This window comes from Mustela nigripes, chromosome 5 (genome assembly GCF_022355385.1).
Source record: "Mustela nigripes isolate SB6536 chromosome 5, MUSNIG.SB6536, whole genome shotgun sequence".
Classification (NCBI taxonomy): domain Eukaryota; kingdom Metazoa; phylum Chordata; class Mammalia; order Carnivora; family Mustelidae; genus Mustela; species Mustela nigripes.
The window spans coordinates 97,659,076-97,681,997 of record NC_081561.1 but is presented as its reverse complement, the minus strand read 5'-3'; the positions used below and the strand labels follow the sequence as shown (position 1 = coordinate 97,681,997).

The window sequence follows — 22,922 nt, the reverse complement described above, 5'->3', positions numbered from 1 at the left end:
CACACACACATACACATATATATACATGCCCCAAATAGACCCTTATATTTAGAGAACTTATCTTAACAAGAGTTTCAAATCAGTAGAGAAAGTAAGGACTGCCAGTAATAGTTACAATACAATTGGCCTTCCATTTAGAAAATAAAATAAAATTAGTTTTTTTACTATACACAAATCAATTCTGTATCAAAGATTAAAACAAAATCAAAACGTTGAAAATGTGAGGAAAACTTTCTTTTAAGATTTTATTTATTTATTTATTTATTTGACAGACAGAGATCATGAGTAGGCAGAGCAGCAGGCAGAGAGAGAGGAGGAAACAGGCTCCCCATCAAGCAGAGAGCCCGATGGGGGGCTTGATCCCACGACCCTGAGATCATAACCCTAGCTGAAGGCAGAGGCTTTAACCCACTGAGCCACCCAGGCGCCCCAGAAAACTATTTTTTTTAAAGATTTTATTTATTTGGCAGAGAGTCAGAGAGAGAGGGAACAGGAGCAGGGAGAGTGGGGAGGGAGAAGCAGGCTCCCCGCTGAGCCAGGAGACCCATGTGGGCCTCCATCCCAGGACCCTGGGATCTTGACCTGAGCCAAAGGCAGACGCTTAACGACGGAACCACCCAAGGAAAACTATTTTTAAAACCACGTCCATAGGGGCGCCTGGGTGGCTCAGTGGGTTAAGCCGCTGCCTTCGGCTCAGGTCATGATCTCAGGGTCCTGGGATCGAGTCCCGCATCAGGCTCTCTGCTCAGTGGGGAGCCTGCTTCCTCCTCTCTCTGTCTGCCTCTCTGCCTACTTGTGATCTCTCTCTGTCAAATAATAAATAAAATCTTTAAAAAAAAAAAAAAAAAAAAAAACCACGTCCATAATCCTGAGCTAAAAAAGCCTTCCCTAATTAAGACACCAATCCCTTCGGAAAGATTCTATCCTCTTATTTCCCCCACCTGCGATCTCTTAGTTCTGACCCCAGACACATACTGAGCCCTTGGTTCTCTGAGCCTCCAAGTCACCTAGCCAGGGTAAGTAGGAACCAGAAATGCTATCTTAGCTGGTGGTAAAAAGAACACCTCCCAGATAGGCTCTTCCTTTTTCCTAGCGTGATGCCATCTCTCAGCCTTTCCCTGAAATGACAATGGACAAAATATTGGGAGAAAGAAAACCATTTACTCATAAGGGAACATATGTCAGAAAGCATTCCCCAAATATTATATCCATTTTAGAATGTAAAGAGGGAAAAGGCAAGATGCAAAATGTGTATACACTATCATCAGAAATTATATGTGTATTAAAAAGTCTGGAATTATATATATCAAATTTTTAAATAACTTTTATTTTTAAATTTTATGAACAAATGTCATTGCAGTTGTTTTTCAGAACCTGATTTTAAAAATAATGCCAAAAAATAATAATAACTCCACTTTTTGCAAGATGAAGTTATCACTCATCTTTCCCATGAGCTTTGTTCAGTCCTTCTAACACCACTGCCTAAGAAACAGCAGGCCAGCTGGGAGGCCGAACTCAGGAGCAGAGGCAGAGAGCATAGTTCTGCCAGCCCTGATGGAAAGCACCTGCAAAAATAGGCTATCCGTTTTCATTGTCATATTAATTTTAAAGCTTAAATAATAGAAAGTTGTAGTTGCTATTAATGGTGATAAGCCCATGAAATAGGATACCGTGTTTTTGCTTTCTTTTGTAGGTCACCAGGTCACTCTAAAAATCAAGCATACAAAACTAGTGTTAAAAAGTTCCAACATCAGCAAGATAACAAGGTAAAATAATACTTCTATATGTTGGTTTTGATTACTGAATTTTAAAGAAAATTTAAAACATCTCTAGGTCTGACTGTTGTTATAAATAGAAATAAGTAAGAGCAAGAAATAAGAAGTAAGAGATAAGTAAGGGCTTTATATGCCAAGATTTTTAATTTAGTATTGGAAGGGGGGGGGGAATGCATTCCTTGGTGTGAGAAAGACAGAGATGGAAGGCTGACATTAACTGAAATGTACAGACAAAACAATAAAAAAACAGAAACAATCCAAGTATTTATATTCACTTTTTCTTGTAAAAATATACGTGCAATTTATCAAATGCATTGCAACAGGTTGCAATTTTCACAACAATTTGTATTCTTGGAACTGAATAATTTTGTACCTATTCTTATTAAAATATCTTTTTATTTCAAATAATGAAGTAAAGCAAAAATATGTAGAGAAATAGAGGAAATGTGATTTGTGAACTGGGAGTAACTTCAAAAATTCCAGAAGTTCATCCTCAGATGAACATTCCCTCCAAGTGTCCGAGGTATCCCAAATTATTCATCCAACTTATTTTACTAAAATAATTGTCTTATGAAGGGAAATAACTTATCTGTAACCAGGTTAAATATAGATTTTTTAAAAATAACTTTTGAGAAAATATCTTGGACAACTTTTAGTCTAAAATAAAAAATTTCCAAAAAAATCAAACCATCTTTGATGGTAAGAGTGATAATCAGCCAGTGCCCGCTGTACCTGAGACCGGTAGTGTTGGGTGGAAACAAACACCTCAAAGCTTGTACTTGAACCAAGTTATTACAATAGACGTCAAGGACCCTGAGACAAGCACACCAAAGGCCAATCATAATTTCATGTATCCAGGTGCATACAGAAAGTAATGTGTGCCATTTTGATTTCCTGCAACAAAGGCAATTAGAAAGACAGAAAAAGTTCAAACTTGAGACATAAAATGGCAATGAAACACCAGATCTGATATTAATAAAAGGTCTGGGTTGAAGCAAACACCAAGTAAATACTAAAGTCCCAGGGAGAATTAAGGGTCACATTTCATATGAAGCAGAAGCATAGAATCATCATGTCTGTTTGCCCCCTCTGCTTTAAAAGATGGCTCAACCTGAGAATCTAAATGGGTCTAAGAGAGAGAATATATCCCTACTACATTATAAAGTTAGGAATATTTTGGAGGGCATCTCCAAACCTTTCAAAGATGTCCTAAATAGCAAGCATGTTCTTTCAAACACCAGTTGAAGTGACACTGGGATGAAATATGGATTTGACCTCAAGTGGCATTTCTTAAGCTCTTAAAACAATTTCTCTTCCAGATAATCAGGAGAAGAGATTCTGAATTACTGACTGGAGGATATGAAGAATTTAACTTTCAAGATTGGGAAGGAAATTAAAAACTAAAAATATACAGATAACTTAATCTGTCTCAAGACAAGTGGTTTGCTTTCTCAAGGAAAATTGTATCCACTCTGTTAAAATTCTGAAAACACACGCAGGCATATTCACTGGTCATCAGAATCCAGGCATAGAGTCAAAACTGAGAACCAACACATACCATGTTTCAAATAGAGAAGAATCGTGTACTTGATGACTGCTACCTTCTACAGAAAAAGCTTATTATCAAAACCCAAAACACAATCATTAAAACATATTTCAGCTACTCCAGACTGATAGTCAAAGTATAGCAAGACAGATTTGCTTCCAGCTGCCCTTAAAATACTGCTTCCAGATCATATACAAGTGCAACTTACTTATTATTTAGAGGAGGTTGAACAATGTATCAGGAAAATTCTTCATGTTACAATGTTCATAAAAGAGGACTACTTATGCATGGGGATGCAGGTCTCTCTGAATCATGGTGTATCCAGTATGCAAACACTGGTGAAGGTATATTGCTCCACACAATGTCTGTTATACACACACACATATCCCTCTTCAGCCTTAGGCACACTAGTTTTAGAAGAAATTAGTGCTTACACAGTAGATCTTTTTGTTGCCAATAATTTCTGAATTAGTTCCTTTAAAAGAAAAAGGAACTGGGGTTCACATATACACGCCATGAGAACTCTAACTCTTCTTATGACCACATAAAGCTATTTTAAAGGAAGACTCTATATTGGAGGGAGGGAGGGAAGTAATGTTATGCTTTATGACATAACCAATGCCTGTTTTCCATCACAGATGAACCATGTCTTCTAATTTAATAATTCCATTGAATACTTCTGGACTCTAACTTTCCTGGGTGCACAGGTAGATTGACATCAAGGTAATCCATTTTAGCCAGTTTTTAATGTACTACTTAGTGAAAAATGATTTCTCTGTATCTATTTCAAATATTCCACTATTAATATATTTGCTGCAAAACCTTAATTTCAATAAAATATAAGCATCATATTTATAGATTTATAATAAAATGGGTCTGTGTTTTACTAGCTATTCCCTGGATTTGCTTTATGGATTATGATAAATGATTTATCATAATCCATAATCCATAAATATGGTAAATGATGATTTTCATGCTACCAAAAGATAGCAAAATATTCAACATCGACAGCAGTATTTTAGCAGTAAAACTTCAAGAATAAAAACAAGTGTTTCTTAATAATAGACACACTCTCCCCCCACACACACCTTATTACAAACCCTTGAAAATCCACTCCTGTTGGCCTCAGAAATGCATAGCATTCATCCCTATCCCCACCCCGGTCCTTCCCCGCTAAAGTGAGGAGCTGTGATTATGGGATAAGGACTTCAAACTGTGATATATTGATGGGAGCGCCACAAAGCGAGGAACAGTGGCAGGAGATGTACCTACTCACTTCGATAGCCTTGGAACCCAAAGGAAAACGTGCTTGTTAGATGCATGATTGGCTGACCAAAACACAAAATAATTCCATCAGGAGAGAAAACAAGGGGCAGCTGGGTGGCTCAGTCAGTTAAGCGTCTGCCTTTGTCTCAGGTTGTGATCTCAGGGTCCTGGGACCCAGCCCGGAGACAGGCTCCATGCTCAGCTTCTGTTCTCTGTGATAAATCATTAAAAAAATAAATAAATAAAAAGAATTAAAAAGTTAAAAAGAGGGATGCCTGGGTGGCTCAGTAGGTAAAGCTGCTGCCTTTGGCTCAGGTCATGATCCCAGGGTCCTGGGACCGAGTCTTGCATCGGGCTCCTTGCTTAGCAGGGAGCCTGCTTCTCTCTCTGCCTCTGCCTGCCACTCTACCTGCTTATGCGCGCTGTCTCTCTGAGAAATAAATAAATAAAATCTTTTAAAATATTAGAAAGGAAATGAAAATCTAACAATGATCACCTCCTCATAACATGCCCTCCACCCTCCACATTGAAGTTGTGCTCTAACAAGAACAGGGAATGTCATTTTTTTGATGGGGAATGAGAAATAGGTAAACACTCCATCCTCTGTTAGAAAGGTGGCCCTCTCAAACAAGGGCCTCTCATTTGGATCACCCACATTTTGGATTGGTCTTTTCAACCAGTTGGAGAAGAGCTCTTTGACCTGCCCTCCCAGAAGTCTCACCGGGAATATAGCAGGTTCCAGATGGGGGGCATGTAGTAGCCTAGAGAGACTACCTATATTCAAAGTCTCAGCAAGAAGGCCTCTTCTTTGGATCCCCAGTTTTTACATCCTGTGTCATCTTGTAAACAGACTAGCAAGGGCCTAGGTAAAGACAGCCAAGGTTTAGGTTTTCTCTAATCTAGTCAGTGCTAGCAGTCACAGGTCACACATGGTCCTGCTTATTCCCTGGATGGAAAATCCACGAAAGTTTGGGACCAAAACTCAAGGATGTTCCAGTCACCCGAGTTCCCTTGCCTTTTCCCCCAGCCACATAGAGCAGTGTTTCTAGCTCTGGTGACTCCATGAAACTTGGCACCCCAGACTTCTCCAACTTAGTCCATCTGAGACATGGAGCAACAAGAGCAACATTTACAACTGTTTTGCTCATAACGCGCTGTAACTGTATTAAAAGCACAAAAAAGATACAAGAGGAAGTTCTACAGAGATAGCATTTATTATTTCTATTTCCAGTACATCAGTGTTTTAGGAAAGAATCAGATATACAATTTTTAAAGAAATGAGGAAAAATTAAGTAATAGTTGCAATTAGATGGATTTTGAAAAGTGAAAAGAAAATGGCCAATTAATAAGCCTATGTGAGTTCTGAAGGTGAGATATCTGCTGCGTAGATACAAATTAGTATTAAAGATTCTCTTTTTAATTGCACATTTTTTTCCTGATTATCTTTTTAAAAATTTCTTGAAAAATATGACAACCAAACTTACTTCATACATTAGGTGAGTGCTGGGGAAGAAGGAATACATTGACCTGAACTGAACTTAACTGTATTCAATGATCTGGTCCTAACATGGGTAGACTCTCCCTCCCAAAGTCTCTCCAACTTTATTCCTCTGTGAGGCTTATGCACAGAGTGTCTCCCTCTTGCTGGCCTTCTCCAGTGTGGCAGTGCCATTTCTACAGGCTAAGAATTTATACCCCAGGTCTATCCTGATCCAAGTTTTAATAACCATAGGTTTTGCTCCTGTAGTACACACAGTTCATTCTAGAACTCAGCTAAGATCTCGGAGTGTTTTGTCACCTGAAAAGTGTCAGTGTTTTTCAACCTGGGGATGTAGAGTCTTCAGGGGCAGATCCATTCTTTCTCTTCCACCACTGCTTTTCTCTTTCTTTTTACAACTGATCGCCTCAACTTGTCCTTATTCTCATTTTTAGAGATCTTCTGTCCTCCTCTCCCTTGTTAGCTTACTTTTACTTCTTCTTAGAGAAGTACAAACTCTCAATACTTGTTATTTCTGGTAATGATACACGCAGAAAATATGTCACACCTTCTGAAGATGTGGAATGACAAAGGAGCAACCCTTTGTAAATTGGTAAGGGGCGACTCAAGAAGCTTTGCTTGTTTTGATTCTTTTTCTTCCATCTGATTGAAGCAAAAGCATTTATGTCTCTTTCATGGTCCAGAACGAAATTCTTTGACCCCTCTCAATCTCTTTTTCCTCCTCTGTAAAAGGAGGTAGACCTACCACTAACAATGTATTAACGAACTGACTGATTCATCCAATAAATACTTATTCTACTTATCTAAGTACTCTTAAGGTACTTTAGGTAGAGAAACCAAAAATCTACATATCTGGATCCCCTGAGAACCATAGTAATAACCTGTGAATGAAAATTTAAAGAAAAAATTTTAAAATCCAATTAATAAAGCTCTATAATTAATCCTCATTATTATTCTTGCTTGTGAATTTCTCTATTCTCTAGCTAAGCTTCCATAAATACCACCTATTTTCCACATAAGATGTATTTTCTTACAAAAGTGTTCACTGTGTTACCGGAAGGAATGACCTATTAAAAAGTCATAGGAAGCAGAATGTGAGCTACAATAAAACGTCTCTTTTGTGGGCTTGTACTTCTGCATGCATTATTTTATTTTTTCCTCACATAATCCTTTGAGAAGGTGCCATCCATTCAACTTTACAACTAAGAAAATTCATTGTTCTCTTGAAATATGTGTATTAGAGAAACTTTCAGTGCATACCTACAACTCATAATACATTTCTCAAATGTGTTAGTGGCATTAGGAATTACATTATAATTAAAGTGAATGTGAAAACATTTTTCCTTCTCGTTTTTAATATTTTATGTATGTCTACTTTTGCAAAGTATACATTAAGGAAGGAACATGTATTGAATAAGACAAGCATTAAGAGAAGATTATTTCTTAATATACAGTATGCTGGTTTAAAGGTCAAATTTTCAATCTCAATTAAAATGACATTAAAATAAGAATTTACTTTTGATTCCTACAGTTTTCACATAACATTTATGGGTGTGATTGTGAATACTGTAAAGCAGCTGTATCAATATCTATTAGCAGGCCATTTCTGCTATTTCCCTTAAAGGCTGACAGGGTCCTAAATTTTTCCAGCAAAGGGGCCTGGGTGTGTATGTAGGTTATCGTAAGTCTATCTGAACTAGGGCAATTCTCCTGGTAGCCAAAATTAACTCAGGAGAATACCTGAAATAGCTAAGTTCTAGGACAGCTGTGTGACACAATTAGCAACAAAATGGCTTAAAACTATAATTTTATTATCTACTAAAGACTTGCAATGATGCTTTGCTGTGATAAATGTCTTTAAGACATTAAGTTTCTCATTACAATAATTTTAACCTGTTTGATGAGTTTTCATCTAGTGCCTATATGTATCTAGGAGATATAAAATGAAAAAACTCCTGAAAACAGCACTAAAGAGAGAACTCACTAAAAATCAAATTGGTTATTAAATTTTCTTCAAGGACTTTACTTGCTACTAGTTAAGCTTATCATGCTCTATCCTATACAAATAAAAACACCAGTTAAAGGCGAGTGATGAGAAGAGAGAGAATAGGTCATTTATTTTCAGTAACCAGAGCTTCTGTTAGCAATCGCAGGGACCAAATGACCCATGGTGGGGTGGGGAGAGGTGAATCTCTGCAGTAACGCAGCCTTCTACGTATAATCGTATTCACATTCTCAACAGCACACACAGGACCATTTAATTTCTTTACCAGGAGACACTCATTTGCACAGTATCATAATAAATAAATATTTCTGTACTAAGACACGTATTATGAGAGAAGCAATTCTGAAAACAGTGTCTGTGGCTCAAAAGCACTAATCTAATCAGCTGGGAAATATTTTCCTAACTGAGGTATTCTTTCTAGAAAAGAAAAATCACTAGAAATCCATTTCAAAGGTTAAGGTCTTTAAAATTTAGGGAGAAAAAGTGCAAAGAATAATTTTATTCTTCTAATTTTATTCAAAATACTAACAAGGTCTCATTAGAGTTAATGTCATCATAACTCCTTGATGTATCTTTGTCTCCAAATTCCTAACATAAAGTCATAAATATTAGGCTTAAAACTGCTGATATTTGATCAAAACTAACACCACACAAAGAAAAAAAATTAAGTTATCAGTTACATGTAATAAGCAATTACTTACTAAGTATTGGACTTTTGAATCACAAAGCTTATAAAACAGCTCTACAATTACCAAAATCTCAAGGCCAAAAAAGACACTAGGAATTTTTTAAAAACAAAGATGTTTTGCAGCAGAACACTAGCTTAAATCATATGAAACAACTTGGACAGGATTCTGATATAAAAATCACAATTGAGATGAAGTTGAAAGAGTATTTGCATTCAGTCCAGTTCAGCCGCAGAGCCACTGAAAACCTATTTCCTTTTTTAGAGAAACAAGTTATCTCAAAACTTTTAAGCATTTAAATTGTCTGAATTTCCTTTATTTGTCCATGGAATAGAAGAAAATATTTTTTTATAGCAACACAGTGTGATAGAAAAGAAAAATAAGTCTGTGCAAGATACTGTGTGAGTACCTTCTTTATCACAGAGTACATCAAATACATTCAGGCTTTTTCTGGAATTCTAGAAGTTCAAATGAACTGCTTTACTCAAACTAAGACACACTACAAAGGAGGGGGGAAAATAAAAATTCCCATCTTTGCAAATTTCCATGAATTTCTGAAAAAGTAAATTTAAAAAAGTACACAGCTTTTCAGATCAAAATATCAGTGCCTTGATTATTTTAAGTGCCTTAACTTTTGTAAGAAACTTTAAGCTAAGGTTTCATTATTTCAGCTTTATGGGTTCTGTGCCATCCTTGCAAATGCAAGTATTTTGAGTTTTTCAAAAATTTCTTTCACTAGAGAACAATTATGATGGACTTCAAGGTAGTCTATTGGCAAAGGAGGAGAGATGTCAGATTCTGTCCAAGTGTTAACAAGTATTAAAATGAGGAGAAGTTTAACAGTTACAGCTGGATACAGGAAAATAATGTTTAGGTCCCCAATTCACTACCATCATTTACCTGAAATCAACAAAAAGCCATGATTACTGAAATCTGTTCACTTTGTATAAGCAGTTCTAACATGATCACAGGATGGTCCCACCTCTGGGCACACACCCGACCCGGTACCACGGCCTGGGCTCCCATGGCAGGGAAGGCTGCTACTTTAACAGATTCTGCAGCATGGCCGTTGCATATGTGGGCCTAGCCTGCCTGCTCTCAATTGCACTCTGAAGGTACTGGATGCCTCCACAGCGTTCCCAAATCTCTTCAAACTGTCTTGGCAAAATCTCAGCACCACGCTTTCGAGTCAGGCCTGTCTCTTCCAGATTCAGCTCACACATCTCCATGTCATCCTTACCTGCACAGGGGAGACATCAGAGAATTAGCCATCAATCTCTTCAGAAGCACTTATCATAAACTTTATTCCTGAAACTGCTATAGTTATCAATTCTCATCTATTCAAGAACTTTCAAAACTTTCTTTCTTTACGACAGAAATCTGCTTAATAAATTCACCAGAAACAAGTTAAATTTGTCCTCCACCAAGAACACTTTCAGAAAGTATTAACACTGCAGTTGATCAAACAAGTTACCAGTCTTAATAAAACTGCTACATTTCTCTAAACAATTAAAAATCAACTGATATAAGTAAACACCAATGAAAAGGTTCTTAGGACACAGACAAATTCCTATGTGCTCTAAAAGGACATAATTAAGTGATTTCACATCATAAATAAATTAACCCTCAATTAACTGGAAATGTGATCCAACTGCAGAACACCGTTCCTTAATCCTGAAATTTAATGAGTTATTACATTATATATTAGACTGTTTCATTCAGAGGGTTCATACTCCTTTTTTGCTGTATAAGGTTTTTTTCCATGTGAATCATACACACCAGCCACAAGAAGGATGGGTGGCTTGTCAGGATGGAGTTCCATCTGCCGGGCAATCCACGGTCCATCGAAATGGGCATACCACCAGCCTTTTTTCTTATTCTGCGGGTCTTTGTACTGGTCGGCAGGGCGGATGAATGGGATGCGGAAGAAGCGTTGCTGTCGGTTCATTTCAATCTCCTGCTGCCTGGCAGGAAGCTGAGAGGCTGGGTTCTGCTGAGCTGTTACAAAGAACAAGGAAAGTTACACCAGCAGCCCAGGGGATAATGAAAACAGCCTTAATCCTAAAATGCACTACACATTTTTAAGAAAAGAAGAAGAGGATTCCTAGTAATAACTTTAAAACAAGATGTAAATATTAATTACTTATAAATGAATAAAATTTAGTGAGATTTTAGAATTTTCTTTCCCTAAAGATGTTCCTTAACATTGCAACACACACACACACACACACACACACACTGCAACACCAGCAATAAAACAAACTGGCCCAAGTAGATTCCCACAAATGACTGTATCAGTAACCTGAAACTCACATGGCAGAATAGCAAACTAGTATTATTTGCTAGGATTTATATTTTATCTCCAAAGAGTTCAAAATCAAAGATCACAGAATAACTTTAATGGGACTATTTATGATAAAACAAATGAACATAATTTCACAAATGTAAAGAATTATAGATATCTGTCAATTTAATCACTTTCCTTGGAAAAGTAGAAGACAAAAGTTTGCTCTTTTGCCAACTGATTTTGGGATTTAAAATGGCCAGAAGACATATATTACTAGTAATATTTAGAAAAGTTCATGACAACAAAAAACTGTAACCAGTAAAACCATACAATTTCCCTCAGAGATATTTGCTTACTCTAAAATCAGATTTCTCTTGGAATAAAATCCACTGAAGTAAGTGGAAAGTGTAGTATTTGTTCTCTTTGTTACAGAAAAGAAAAACCCTTACTTTTCTGCTAGGACTGGACACTGCACTTATATCAATTTTTTCCCCTTGCTCAAGTTTCATAATGAAACAGTGGGGTTTTTATTTTATCTGCAAATATAAACATTTCTCTGGGATAATAACTTTACAGCTTCAGCAGCTGTAATTTTAGCAAGTCTGTTTAATGTGCTTTTTTCTCACAACTTTAAAAGTTGGCCAACCATTTACTGCAGCTCAATTAAGAATCTCACTGATATGCTCAAGTATGTCAATGAAAAATTACAGAATATATGTAAGTCAAGAACAGCCACAGGGTTTTTTGTAAGAACTTCCAAATACTGAAAGGATGAAAATACTCTTGTTCTTAACTTTTTACACAATAGCAAAAGCTTTATAGCAGCTGAATTCATTTCTGTGCAAACCAGAGAAAGCAAAAAGCAGTTAGCAAAGCTATATATGCCAGTGAAAGAACGAAACAGAGGCCCCGTTGTGTTAGTGACTTAAAAAGCAGCGTCACCTTTAGCGTGTTAACAGAGAGGAGCTCATTTAATCTTTTGGTCCTGTAGTCCCTCCAAACTACTTACAATTTAGTGTTTCTATTTCAAGTTTTAAAAATTCCTTACTCTTCAGAAAATATGCTAACTCTACTTTAAGGAACTTTAAAAGGATAAGGAAAACAAAAACAAAAACAAACCCTTCCCTCCATATTAAGCAGTAACTTAGAATACCCAGTTGATAGGGAACTTACTATGGTATTGATGGTCACTTATTTTTTCTTATTAAATTAACAGTCTCCTATATCGTAATATATTAAGTAAAGTTAATAAAACTCAAGGGAAAGTTTTGATAGCTTTTTTTTTTTTAACTATGTGAGAACTGAAATTATATTAAGGAAGCCTTCATTTCCACAAATGTTCATCTGGAAAAGCACAAAGATACAAATGTTGAACATCTGAAACTAATACATGACTCTTTCACATCCTATTGTGTCATCTTTAACATATGAAATAAGTTCTAAATTTGGCCCTATAAATTACTAGAAACACTTAAAAAAATCCAGGTCCAACAAGCTGGCAACAAATATGGCATTATATCCAAATCATTATTGATCATCTGAAGCAGAAAAAATTTACTACATATTAAGAGGACTCCAAGCTTTTAAATTATCAAAAATGTGCATCACAGGGTGTGATATATACAAGTCAGAGAATAATCTCCTATTAGGAGGCATCCTATTAAACCTTGTACATTATCATACAAAACTCAGATCTCTTTGGACAGAAGTGTTCATACTGTAACTGTGTGTGTGAAACCAGCACCTGAAGTTAGTCTTTATTCTAAAAGATCAGCTGCTTATTGAGTTTTGCTACAATGAGAATTGTGTATATTCCCAGCATAAAGTGCCAGTTATTTTTTTAAAAGGAAGTAATTTCATAAAAAAATTAATTTTGTTCTGCAAATATATTTTGGAGTGACCCAAATAAAAGCATCATCTGAAATTAAATATCTTAGTAAAGACAAACCAACATTAATGTACTACAACTCCACTTAAAAATTGTAGCAAAACAATGTTTAACAGAAGTTAGTACTTTATAAAGTATTTTTAACCCATCTTCCAGTTAGCTCATAAGTTACCACCCATTGACTTACGTGAATTGTTCAAAAATGGTGCAAAATCTGTGAATAAATATTTTATGTTGAAGAAAAGATAAAAATGGCAGAACTGTTAAATGAGCATTCTTGTAATTTATAAAAAAGGCTTCCCAATCAATCGAGGTGGTGACTAACAAGAAAACATCCTATCCACAACCAATACTCTCAGAATTACCTACAAGTAGATTCTGCTTTCTGATTTAAAAAGGTTAAAAAAAAGAAAGAAAGAAAGAAAAAAGCTATTTTGATTATTCTTTAGGAAACTCTGTTTGATGGACATATAAAGAGGACCTAAATTTTAAAATTATATTTCATTTGTAATCCTGGGACACAATAATATTCAAACATAAATCCAAAACAATGACTCAGTAATAGTCATTCTAGTACCTCCAAAGCATTACTAGAAATTCTGTAGAAATAAAAAACTTCTAAATTCATCAAAAAAATAGATGCCTTAGAGAAAAAGTACTGCCATGTTGTTTATATACACTCAGTATGTTTAAATTTCTTCAAATTATCTCAATCTTAAACTCATGCAATTTTTATTTTAGGAACTATGAAATAAAACCACTCTCCCAAGTCAGTTTTAATCAACTAAACATTGTGAATTCTTACTACGGAATCTGCCCCAAGAATTATTTCTGGAAATCTCTTTCTGTATTAGATGCAAGGAGAACGTGTTCACCCAGTGCAGCACACAGGAGGAGGGGCTGAGGCTCTCCCCGCCCAATTACAAGACTTTACCATGATTTATCAATGTATTACCCTAAAATAATATTTAATTATGTTTTTGTCCATAAGTTGTCAATTTATTTTCTCACATTAAGGAATTCTAACCCTTCTAAATATTAAAATGCAGAGTAGTTCCTTTTAAAGGCTGATTAGCTGTCCCATTAGGAAGCTATCCAAGTATAGAATTTTCTCAACTGCTAAGCATCTTGAGGCACTGCACCTTTCCTTTATGCTGTACTTCTGTGTCAGAATGTATTTTACATGGGAAAAAAAAATAGAGCAATAAGTACTTTTCAGAGCAGAACTTACGTTTTATCCTGAAATTTGCCCATAATCAAATTCTTTGAAGGCAACATATTGTGGAGTGTGTTCACAGAAAATTCCTGAATTTGTTCACATATACCTAGATGGGGGACTCTTGGGAAATTTTCTTAATCTACTCTTTTGTTCTTTCAAAGGGTATATTATAAACGGAAACATAAGAACAAAGCAAGGCGTGCCATGTATCACCTCCCCCTTTGAGGGCAAAGCTGGATGAGTACAGTACCAAAGTTTGGTTTAAAAACACAAGAAACATTTATATGTTCGTTAAAAATGTATATGCCATATATTACAACATTACTTTTCTTGTTTTAAAAAGTGCAATCATTCAGATATTTAAATTTGGGGGGGGGGACAACATGATGAAAGCCTTTCAGCTAAAGGCCATAATTAGAACATTACAGCTAAAAAGGTTATCACTTGAAGGAATAGCCCTTTGCCATTTTTATAAAACAAAGGTAAGTGGCTAAAAACTTGGTACAGTGAACTGCTAATGGAATCATCCTATTATTTTCAGTTCGCAGGGACAAATTGGTAAATTGGCGAAGAGAGAGGTGGCCACAATATCAATGTTTAGAGGGCCTTCCGTTTGCCATTTCCTCATTCTGGGTGATCTCTCACGGCCCTTCCAGCACATTGTATTGAGCACATTGTACTGAGGACACCTCCTACATAATCACTAGCAGTAACCTCTCTCTTTTTAATACTTTGCCTTTACCCAATCTACTCTTTACAACAACTTGGAAATACTAAAACTCTAACATTTAATTGATTTTAATCAAACACTGCTTTTATTTGCTAGGAAGGTAGTGAGGGAAAGCTCATTTTCTATCTCACCTTGGGTCATGTATTATTAAATTACACTACCAGGTGCTGGGAATATACTTTTTAAATGAAAACATTAAACATGTTGTCACTTTGACACTGGACACAATTAAGCCAATAAATTATGCCAGTTTGAAAGTAGCAAACTGAACAAATGAAATTCCAATTATTGTTTTAAGATTGAAATTACAATTCATATATCACAGGTATTCTCAATTAATGTTAAAGCTAGTGCATACTTTACTAGATTAGGTCTATCCTCTACTTTCCAATTTCAAGTATACAACTTTGTCTTCTGTATACATAACAAAGTCACAATTTAGTTTTTGAATCTCAGTCAAAAAATCAAATCCTGGTGGGACGCCTGGGTGGCTCAGTTGGTTAAGCAGCTGCCTTCGGCTCAGGTCATGATCCCAGCGTCCTGGGATCGAGTCCCACATCAGGCTCCTTGACCCACAGGGAGCCTGCCTCTCCCTCTGACTCTGCCTGCCACTCTGCCTGTGCTCTCTCTCTCTGACAAATAAATAAATAAAATCTTAAAAAAAAAAAAAAAAATTAAAAAAAAAAAAAATCAAATCCTGGTATAGGCAAAACTGGTCTAAACCAAGCTACTATTTCTCATTCTTATATTTTGACAGTATTGTAAAATTATGTTTGCAGCAAACATTCTTTTTCATTTCACAGTATTCTTTACATTTCCACATGTAATCATTCTATATGTATATATATGTATATGTGGAAAAAATACATATTTACAACATTACTGCACAACTTCTTTAGTATAGACAACAATATTCTTATCTCCAAAATTTATCTTGACTATATACAAATACTTCTTAATAAATATGACTTTAAAGACATAACAGAAATAATGCTATGAAAGATAAGGCACTGTGGTTGTATTAGGCTCAACAGATCACAGCTGCACAGTAAGAGAAATTTTGTACTGAATATTTTACCCCAAGTCTTATGTATAGTTACATACATTATATACAGATACTCTGGAACATTTAAAAGTACAGATTTGTTTTTACCATAATCAGTAACAGACTTTGGAGCACGTTGCTCTGTTTCAGTATTTCTCTTCTTATTCTTCGATTTCCATGCATGATACACTTTTAGTCTCCTGTGAAATTCTTCTCTGCAAGCTGCCAGGAGCTCAATATCTATGGATTATATGGAAAGAGTCCCCCCCCCCCAAAAAAAGGAATTAGCATCCTAATTTAATCATCTAAAATAATTAGTTGGTGACATAAACATATATTTATACATATAATAAATTTTTTGTTTTTAAATTAATAGTACAAAATCAAAAGTAAGCACATTATTGATAAAGATAAGCATTTTGTGGCAATATTATCTTTTACATTTACAGAGCATTTTCTTATGCATTATTACTATATCCTTTGCTCTACACAAGAACCCTGGGCTAACTAGGTCTTTTACAGGTGAACCTGAATCAGAGAGGTTAGGTTACCTGTCCAAGGTCAGAGGCCATAAAAATAGAGTAAAAAGTCACTGTGCTCAAATACAAGCTAGATTTACATTAATCAGATTTTTTATGTTTGTATTTATGCAGATAACTTCGGTGAGGAGGGAGAGAACATACCAAATTCCACACAATTTGGTACGTTAGTTCCTAGGCATAACATCCTAAACTCAAACACTATGATTTAAACAAGAACACAATTATATGGAATCAACTGGATATAGCATTTACAGTTCTGTTGGAGGAAAAATAGCTTTAAAAAGAAAGGACTGCATTGCCATTCTTTACTTTGCATACACAGGTCAAGACTCTGACCTATGTATGCAAAGTACATCATTAACACAGGCCATACCACAATTTCTCCATGTTTTTCCTCTCCTACCTAGATAAGAGACAGGCAAAATGAATTTAGTGAGTATGCCTTCCCTTTATGTTTGTGAGTAAACTATGCCTTCACTTCAAGGTGAGAATAACAAAGAGAATGGCTTAATTTATGCGCCAAAAAATAGAAAAAATTACACCCCCATATAGGTATTTCTTTATTACCTGTCAGCCACAGAGGCTTCCCATTTTTCATGACCTCCATACACTTACCACAAGAAGTATTGATGGTATCACGTAGTTCTGCATATTTCCATTTACTGAGATCATATTTCTTGGTACCAGCAGCTGCCTTGGTGGCTTGTACAGCAGGACCTCTGTAATTATTATATATTTTTGCATGTTTAAACTAGAAACATGAATGAAATGTTGACTAAAGGGGCAAGAAAATGAATCTAAGTTTGAGAAATGGAAATAACTACTAGAAAAACATAATTTTTGTATTTTTGACAGATGAGATTAAGAATGGTATACTATAGGATTCCTAGGTAAATTAAAATTTTCCAATGTGCCATTTAATAGCCATATTGTGTTTTCAATCAGAACTTCTAAAGTTAAAAATACATGTATATATATTCCTCAAAATCAAAAAGGAAATCCTCCTGATTTCTCAAAAAAATCATTAGAACCATTAAGGGTTTATGAGCCATAAGGCCACACAGTACAATCACCTGCCGATTACTGAAGCTACAGATAGCCAAGTCCCAGCCAGAGCTACTGGCTCAGAACCTCCCTGAGTATCTGGATGTTTGCGGGGTCAACAGGTGAGTAGCCAAACTACAATCCCCTGCCTTCCTCATTAAAGATGGGCTAAAAGAACAGCCAGAGTCTGGAAACCCCCTATAACTTTTTGCATCACTATTAAATAGAACACTTAGGAAAGTGCTAGAAGGAAATAAAATCATGCTCTCATATTCAGTGAGTAATATGACAACTAGTAAATTATGGAAGCAGTCCTAGTATCCATTGATAGATGACTGGATAAAGAAGATAAGGTATTAATATGCAATGGAATACTATTCACCCATTAAAAAGAATGAAATCTTGCATTTATAATAACATGGATGGAGTTAGAGTGTATAATGCTAAGTGAAGTCAGTCAAAGAACAAACAAATACCATATGATATCACTTATACAAGGAATTTAAGAAACAAAACAAATGAGCAAGGAGAAAAAAAAAAACAGATAACCAAGACTTTTTTTTTTAAGTCTTTTTTTTAAGATTTATTTTATTTGAGAGAGAGAGGTCACAAGTAGACAGGCAGACAGAGAGAGAGGAGGAAGCAGACTCCCTGCTGAGCAGAGAGCCCGATATGGGCCTCAATCCCAGGACCCTGAGATCATGACAAAGGCCAAAGGCAGAGGCTTAACCCACTGAGCCACCCAGGCACCCAAGAAACAGACTCCTAACTATAGACAACTAACTGATGGTTACCAGAGAGAGATGGGTGAAATAGGTGATGGGAATTAAAGAGTACACTTATGATAAAGAAAAATAAAATGAGTAGACAAGATTCAGAGCAGTGAAATAAAGATCATGTCCAAGGTCCCACATTGCTAGTAAAATGGTTACACCTGGGATGGAAACCCAGCTTGTTCTGACTCTAAAGCCTTGGTCTTAGTCATGACTCTGCCTTCCTTTATTTGGTTTATTCATTCTACAAACATTAATGAGCACCCACTTAGACCAGCCCTTCACCTGTGTAAGGAGCTGACACAGAAATGTGTAAGCTAAAAAATTATTATTATTATTAACTAAAGAAGAGGTTTAGGTCATGAGACACAATAGATTTGAAAGAGCACAAGTAAAGTAGAAACACTGGAATGGGGAAAGAAGAAATAAATGAAATATATATATAAATATAAAATAATAAATTAAAAAATAAAATGGGATAAATACTTCTTCATAGCAGTGCTATTCAGGGCTTCCAACTTGTTTCTATATACATAATTTGAAATAATTATTCAGAAAATATGGACATGACTTCTTTTCTGTAATAATAAACATTACTTTTCAGCAAAAGATGACTCCTGCCACACAGCAGACACTTAGAATAAGCCGCAAGTAAGATCAATGTAACAAAGGAAGAATTTAAACACATCGCATTTCAAGACATAAAAAGAAAGGTGGCACAAATATGAAAACAGCTAAATTTTTAAAAGTACTAAAATATTGCTACTCAGGTATCACACAAGAAATTTTACTCTTACCATCCACTACTTAGAAAATATTTCCTCTTAAAGAGGGATGATCAAGGTATAATACCTGAAAATGAGGTCATATTTCCTCATTATTTCACATTCTGAAGATAACAGCAATCTTGGCAGTTAAGACATAGACATTTAATGAGAAATGATGTGTGAAAATATGTATACTTCTTCCTGAAATAAAGGAAATGATTCCTCCGTATGAAGCTTAGCAATGAAATAAATAAGGTACTGTGGGCCTCTATAAAAGGCCTATTTATACTTTCATTTTAGAGAATAAAAAAATAGCACACTTCACTCTATCTACTTAACAATGGTGAGACATGATGATTGTCACTAACACATAAGCCTGACTAAAGAATAATGTGTGGCCAGTTAGTTCTTCCTGCATTCTTCCTGCTTTTTAGGTTTGGATCTGTTTTAGATTTATTGCAGAATCTATCCTTTTCATAAGCACTGTGACTGGCAATTTTCCATGTAGCTTTTCCTCTTAATTGCTTCGTTCAAAAAGAGCCAGCTGTGTGTCAGCAAGGTCTCTCTATTACCCTTAGAAATAAATGATGTTTTAACATTTATTCAAATATTCTTTTTTTTTCTCTTCTACATCCGTAAACCACCATTCAGTAAACTAACAAAAAAATCATCTTTTCTTCCTAGCACCTCTAAGAGTCTTTTCTAGGAGAGCAGCTGAAAATTATTACAGGTTTTTGTTATTTTCTTTTGGAAGAGAGTGAATTTACATAATGTACAGTTCTATAGATTGTCAGAATACACATGAAGTGCCAACATACATAAGATATATTTGGATAATTTAAAAAATAATATTGAATTCAAATTATTATTGCTTAAAATATGGCTTACTATTACTAACTTTTCATTTGTATTACATCAAAATACATATGCTAAAAAACATATTCAGCATCTTAAATACATGAATGAAATGCATTTAAATGCTCTTCCCCATCTCTGGAATTATTAAAATAGTAAAATAAAGGTTTAATTTACTGATTATTTAGGTTTGTTATAAAGACAATCATGTAAATGACATACGAAGTAGTAGAAAAACTGACTTCTGATTTTTAAAAAAGTGTTTTAATTTTAAGACTTTCAATTAACTCTAACTTCAAAATTGACAGTTAAGATGTTACTGATTGATACCCACTTGTAAAGGACCAGATCCTGCTGGGAGGTCATAGTCTGTGGTGGCTCAATTTTTATATCAGTGGTTTTTAAAACATGTGCTATGGGGAGAAGGCCCTCAGAAACCATACTCTTTTCTACTTCCCCTTCAACTAGGAACTAGGTACAGAGGTTCCCAGCTGACATGTGGGGGTGGGTAAGAGGGAGAGGGACACCACCACCTCCATAGAAAGTTTCAAAACATTTATTTGGTTTGAGAGGAAAGGTTCCTCTACTGAGATTGAGTTGGTAAAGCCAGTGATAAATATGGCAATACCACCAACAAGGAAGAGGCCCATCCAAAATGCCAATGGTGTCCCCATTGAGTGGCACCAATTTAGAGCATTGTTTTTGTCTTTTTCTTTTACAGTGGTATAAGGGTGAAGTGACATTTCCTGTACAGAAAATTTATATGGAAAGAATAGACTATTCATATAACAGGTTCTGGTCCAAATACTGAACAGTGATTTAAAAACATGATTTTGAGGTGACACTTATTTCCCCAAATTCCACTGCACTAACCTACGCAGAAATTCTGCCATTTCCTTCTCCATTTGTTCCCTATAAGAAAAATGATAATACAGCACAGTCATATAAAAGAAAACTACATACATTACCTAAAAGATCTAAAAGTATAATTAAAATGTATCTTTTCAATAGGATTATTGATTCATTAATCATTCACTATCATTTCACTTTGTAAAAGACTATAATAATATACTTTTCAACATCATCTATAACCATAAAATACAGCAAACTTCTGTTTAAATACAGTTAAGGTTGCTTGAACTCCATTTCTGCAGTAGGAACTTTTAGATAAAAGTGCTTTTGTGGTATTTTTTTATGTATGGCATATAATCTGCATGTTCTAAATGCATACTGGACCACCTTGGCAGATATAGATTCTATAGAAGGATTTTTGCACTGGGGTTGCATAATATATATTAATTAGATGACGAAACAGTGATACCTAGTTAAGCTATTTTCTAGTGTCAGAATTTAAGAGTCTAGTATATTTAAACTCAAAAATTCTAAATCAAAGCATGATTTTTAAAAAAGTAGAAGAACTCAAATACATCAAGTATGTGTTAAACACCAAAGTGTTCTGACTCTACAGATAAACATTTCCCAAAGGCAAAACTTACTTTTATTACTCAGGGGAATGCAACTTTTCCCAATATTTGTTTAATTCTGTGAAATGGGATGGATGTTTCATCATGTTCATCAATAATTCATTAATCTCATTATTTTATTTTCCTGTTCTTTCTTTCTTCCTTCATAATTAATCATTTTCTCATGGCTCATTCTATTCATCAGACTCTGGCAACCTCTTACAAATGAGTAAAAATCATAAGAAAAGAGAAAGGGTATGTTTGCATTAGGGTGCAGTTTCCTGCATGCCTGTCAGGTGATGATAAAGGAGCAAAGGACTCCTGTAATTCTCCTTCCTTGTAATGAACACTGGCTAAGAATAGAGGCTGACAGAAGTCTATCCAATAAGCACAGTCAGAGAAAAAGTAATCTTTCAAAACTGATGATCAGAGATTCTAAATACAAAGTAAAAAGCCCAAATATGTATAAAATTATCTACTGAGCAATCCATTTATCAATCTCCAATTAGGCTAGTCAGAATTTTCTAACTTTCAAACTTGGCATGATTTTGATAAATATTTTGAATTCTATTATCACTGTACCTCAAGGTTCCTTTTTTCTTTTTTTTTTAGATTTATTTATACAGAGAGATATATAAAAATATATTTATAATATATAATAAATATATAAATATATAAAAATATATTTATTATATATATTTATATATATTATTATATATTTATTATTATATATTTTATATATATAAATATATAAAAATATATTTATTATATATAGAGAGAGTACATGTACATACATGAGTAGGGAGAGGGGCAAAGGGAGAGGGAGAGTCTCAAGCAAACTCTCCATTGAGCACAGAACCCAGCTCAGGGCTTGATCTGATCCCAGGACCCTGAGATCATGACCTGAGCCTAGACTGAGAGTTGGACATGTAAGTGAGCCACCCAGAGATGTTTTCAAAAATTTCGGTACCCTATGAAAACAATGCTGTGGTGAGAGTGCACTGCTGGCATCTGAGGAGCTCAGGGGTCAGGAGTGCCACAAGGAACAACTGTCCCGGGTCCCATGTGACACTGACACGCCCACCTAAGAGAGGTGAAACACATCCACATACAAGCAGTTTTACATGTAAACAAACTTTTACATGTAAAGAGTCTTTCTTTTTGGCATGGTTTTAACATTCACAGAGTTTTTCTAGGAATGCAACTACTAAAGGGAGACAAGATTGTACTTAACTCTGTTTAGAATTTTACAAAGCACTGTTCACAATTTCACAGCATTCAATTGACCAATCTAACATTCTTATATCAATTTGCAATTTGCATGTGTCGCTGTCACATTTATGGTGATGCTACGTATAAATAAAAATATTTCAGTATTTGATTATGTTTTCCTACAGTTGCGAGCACTTTCATTTTAAATATTGTTTTATTATATATTACTGTCCTCTCATTCTTCTTTTACATGTCATGTTTGGAGAGAATTATCTATGCAGGTTGCATGACTTATAAAACAACTGTCATTGGTATTAGGTT

At 35.1% G+C, this 22,922-nt stretch overlaps 2 protein-coding genes across 9 annotated transcripts in view; one reads left to right on the top strand and one right to left on the bottom strand.

Moving 5' to 3' along the window:
- The window catches only part of IMPG1 (interphotoreceptor matrix proteoglycan 1), a 131,650-nt gene extending 127,648 nt beyond the window's left edge, over nt 1-4,002 (top strand). For both annotated transcript variants that reach the window (XM_059400962.1, XM_059400961.1), the window contains 2 exons: nt 1,694-1,766; nt 3,095-4,002. In XM_059400962.1, coding sequence (XP_059256945.1) covers nt 1,694-1,766; nt 3,095-3,172 — 151 coding nt within the window. In that variant the 3' untranslated portion in view covers nt 3,173-4,002. The remainder of the gene's footprint in view (nt 1-1,693; nt 1,767-3,094) is intronic.
- Nucleotides 4,003-5,782: 1,780 nt separating this feature from the next.
- Nucleotides 5,783-22,922, bottom strand: part of MYO6 (myosin VI) — a 151,488-nt gene continuing 134,348 nt past the window's right edge. For 4 of the 7 annotated variants that reach the window (XM_059400953.1, XM_059400956.1, XM_059400955.1 and 1 more), the window contains 6 exons: nt 20,800-20,838; nt 17,103-17,206; nt 16,054-16,185; nt 13,139-13,165; nt 10,556-10,774; nt 5,783-10,016 (listed from right to left, as the gene is read on the bottom strand). In XM_059400953.1, coding sequence (XP_059256936.1) covers nt 9,817-10,016; nt 10,556-10,774; nt 13,139-13,165; nt 16,054-16,185; nt 17,103-17,206; nt 20,800-20,838 — 721 coding nt within the window. In that variant the 3' untranslated portion in view covers nt 5,783-9,816. The remainder of the gene's footprint in view (nt 10,017-10,555; nt 10,775-13,138; nt 13,166-16,053; nt 16,186-17,102; nt 17,207-20,799; nt 20,839-22,922) is intronic. The other 3 variants (XM_059400954.1, XM_059400958.1, XM_059400959.1) reach the window with 3 other exon arrangements.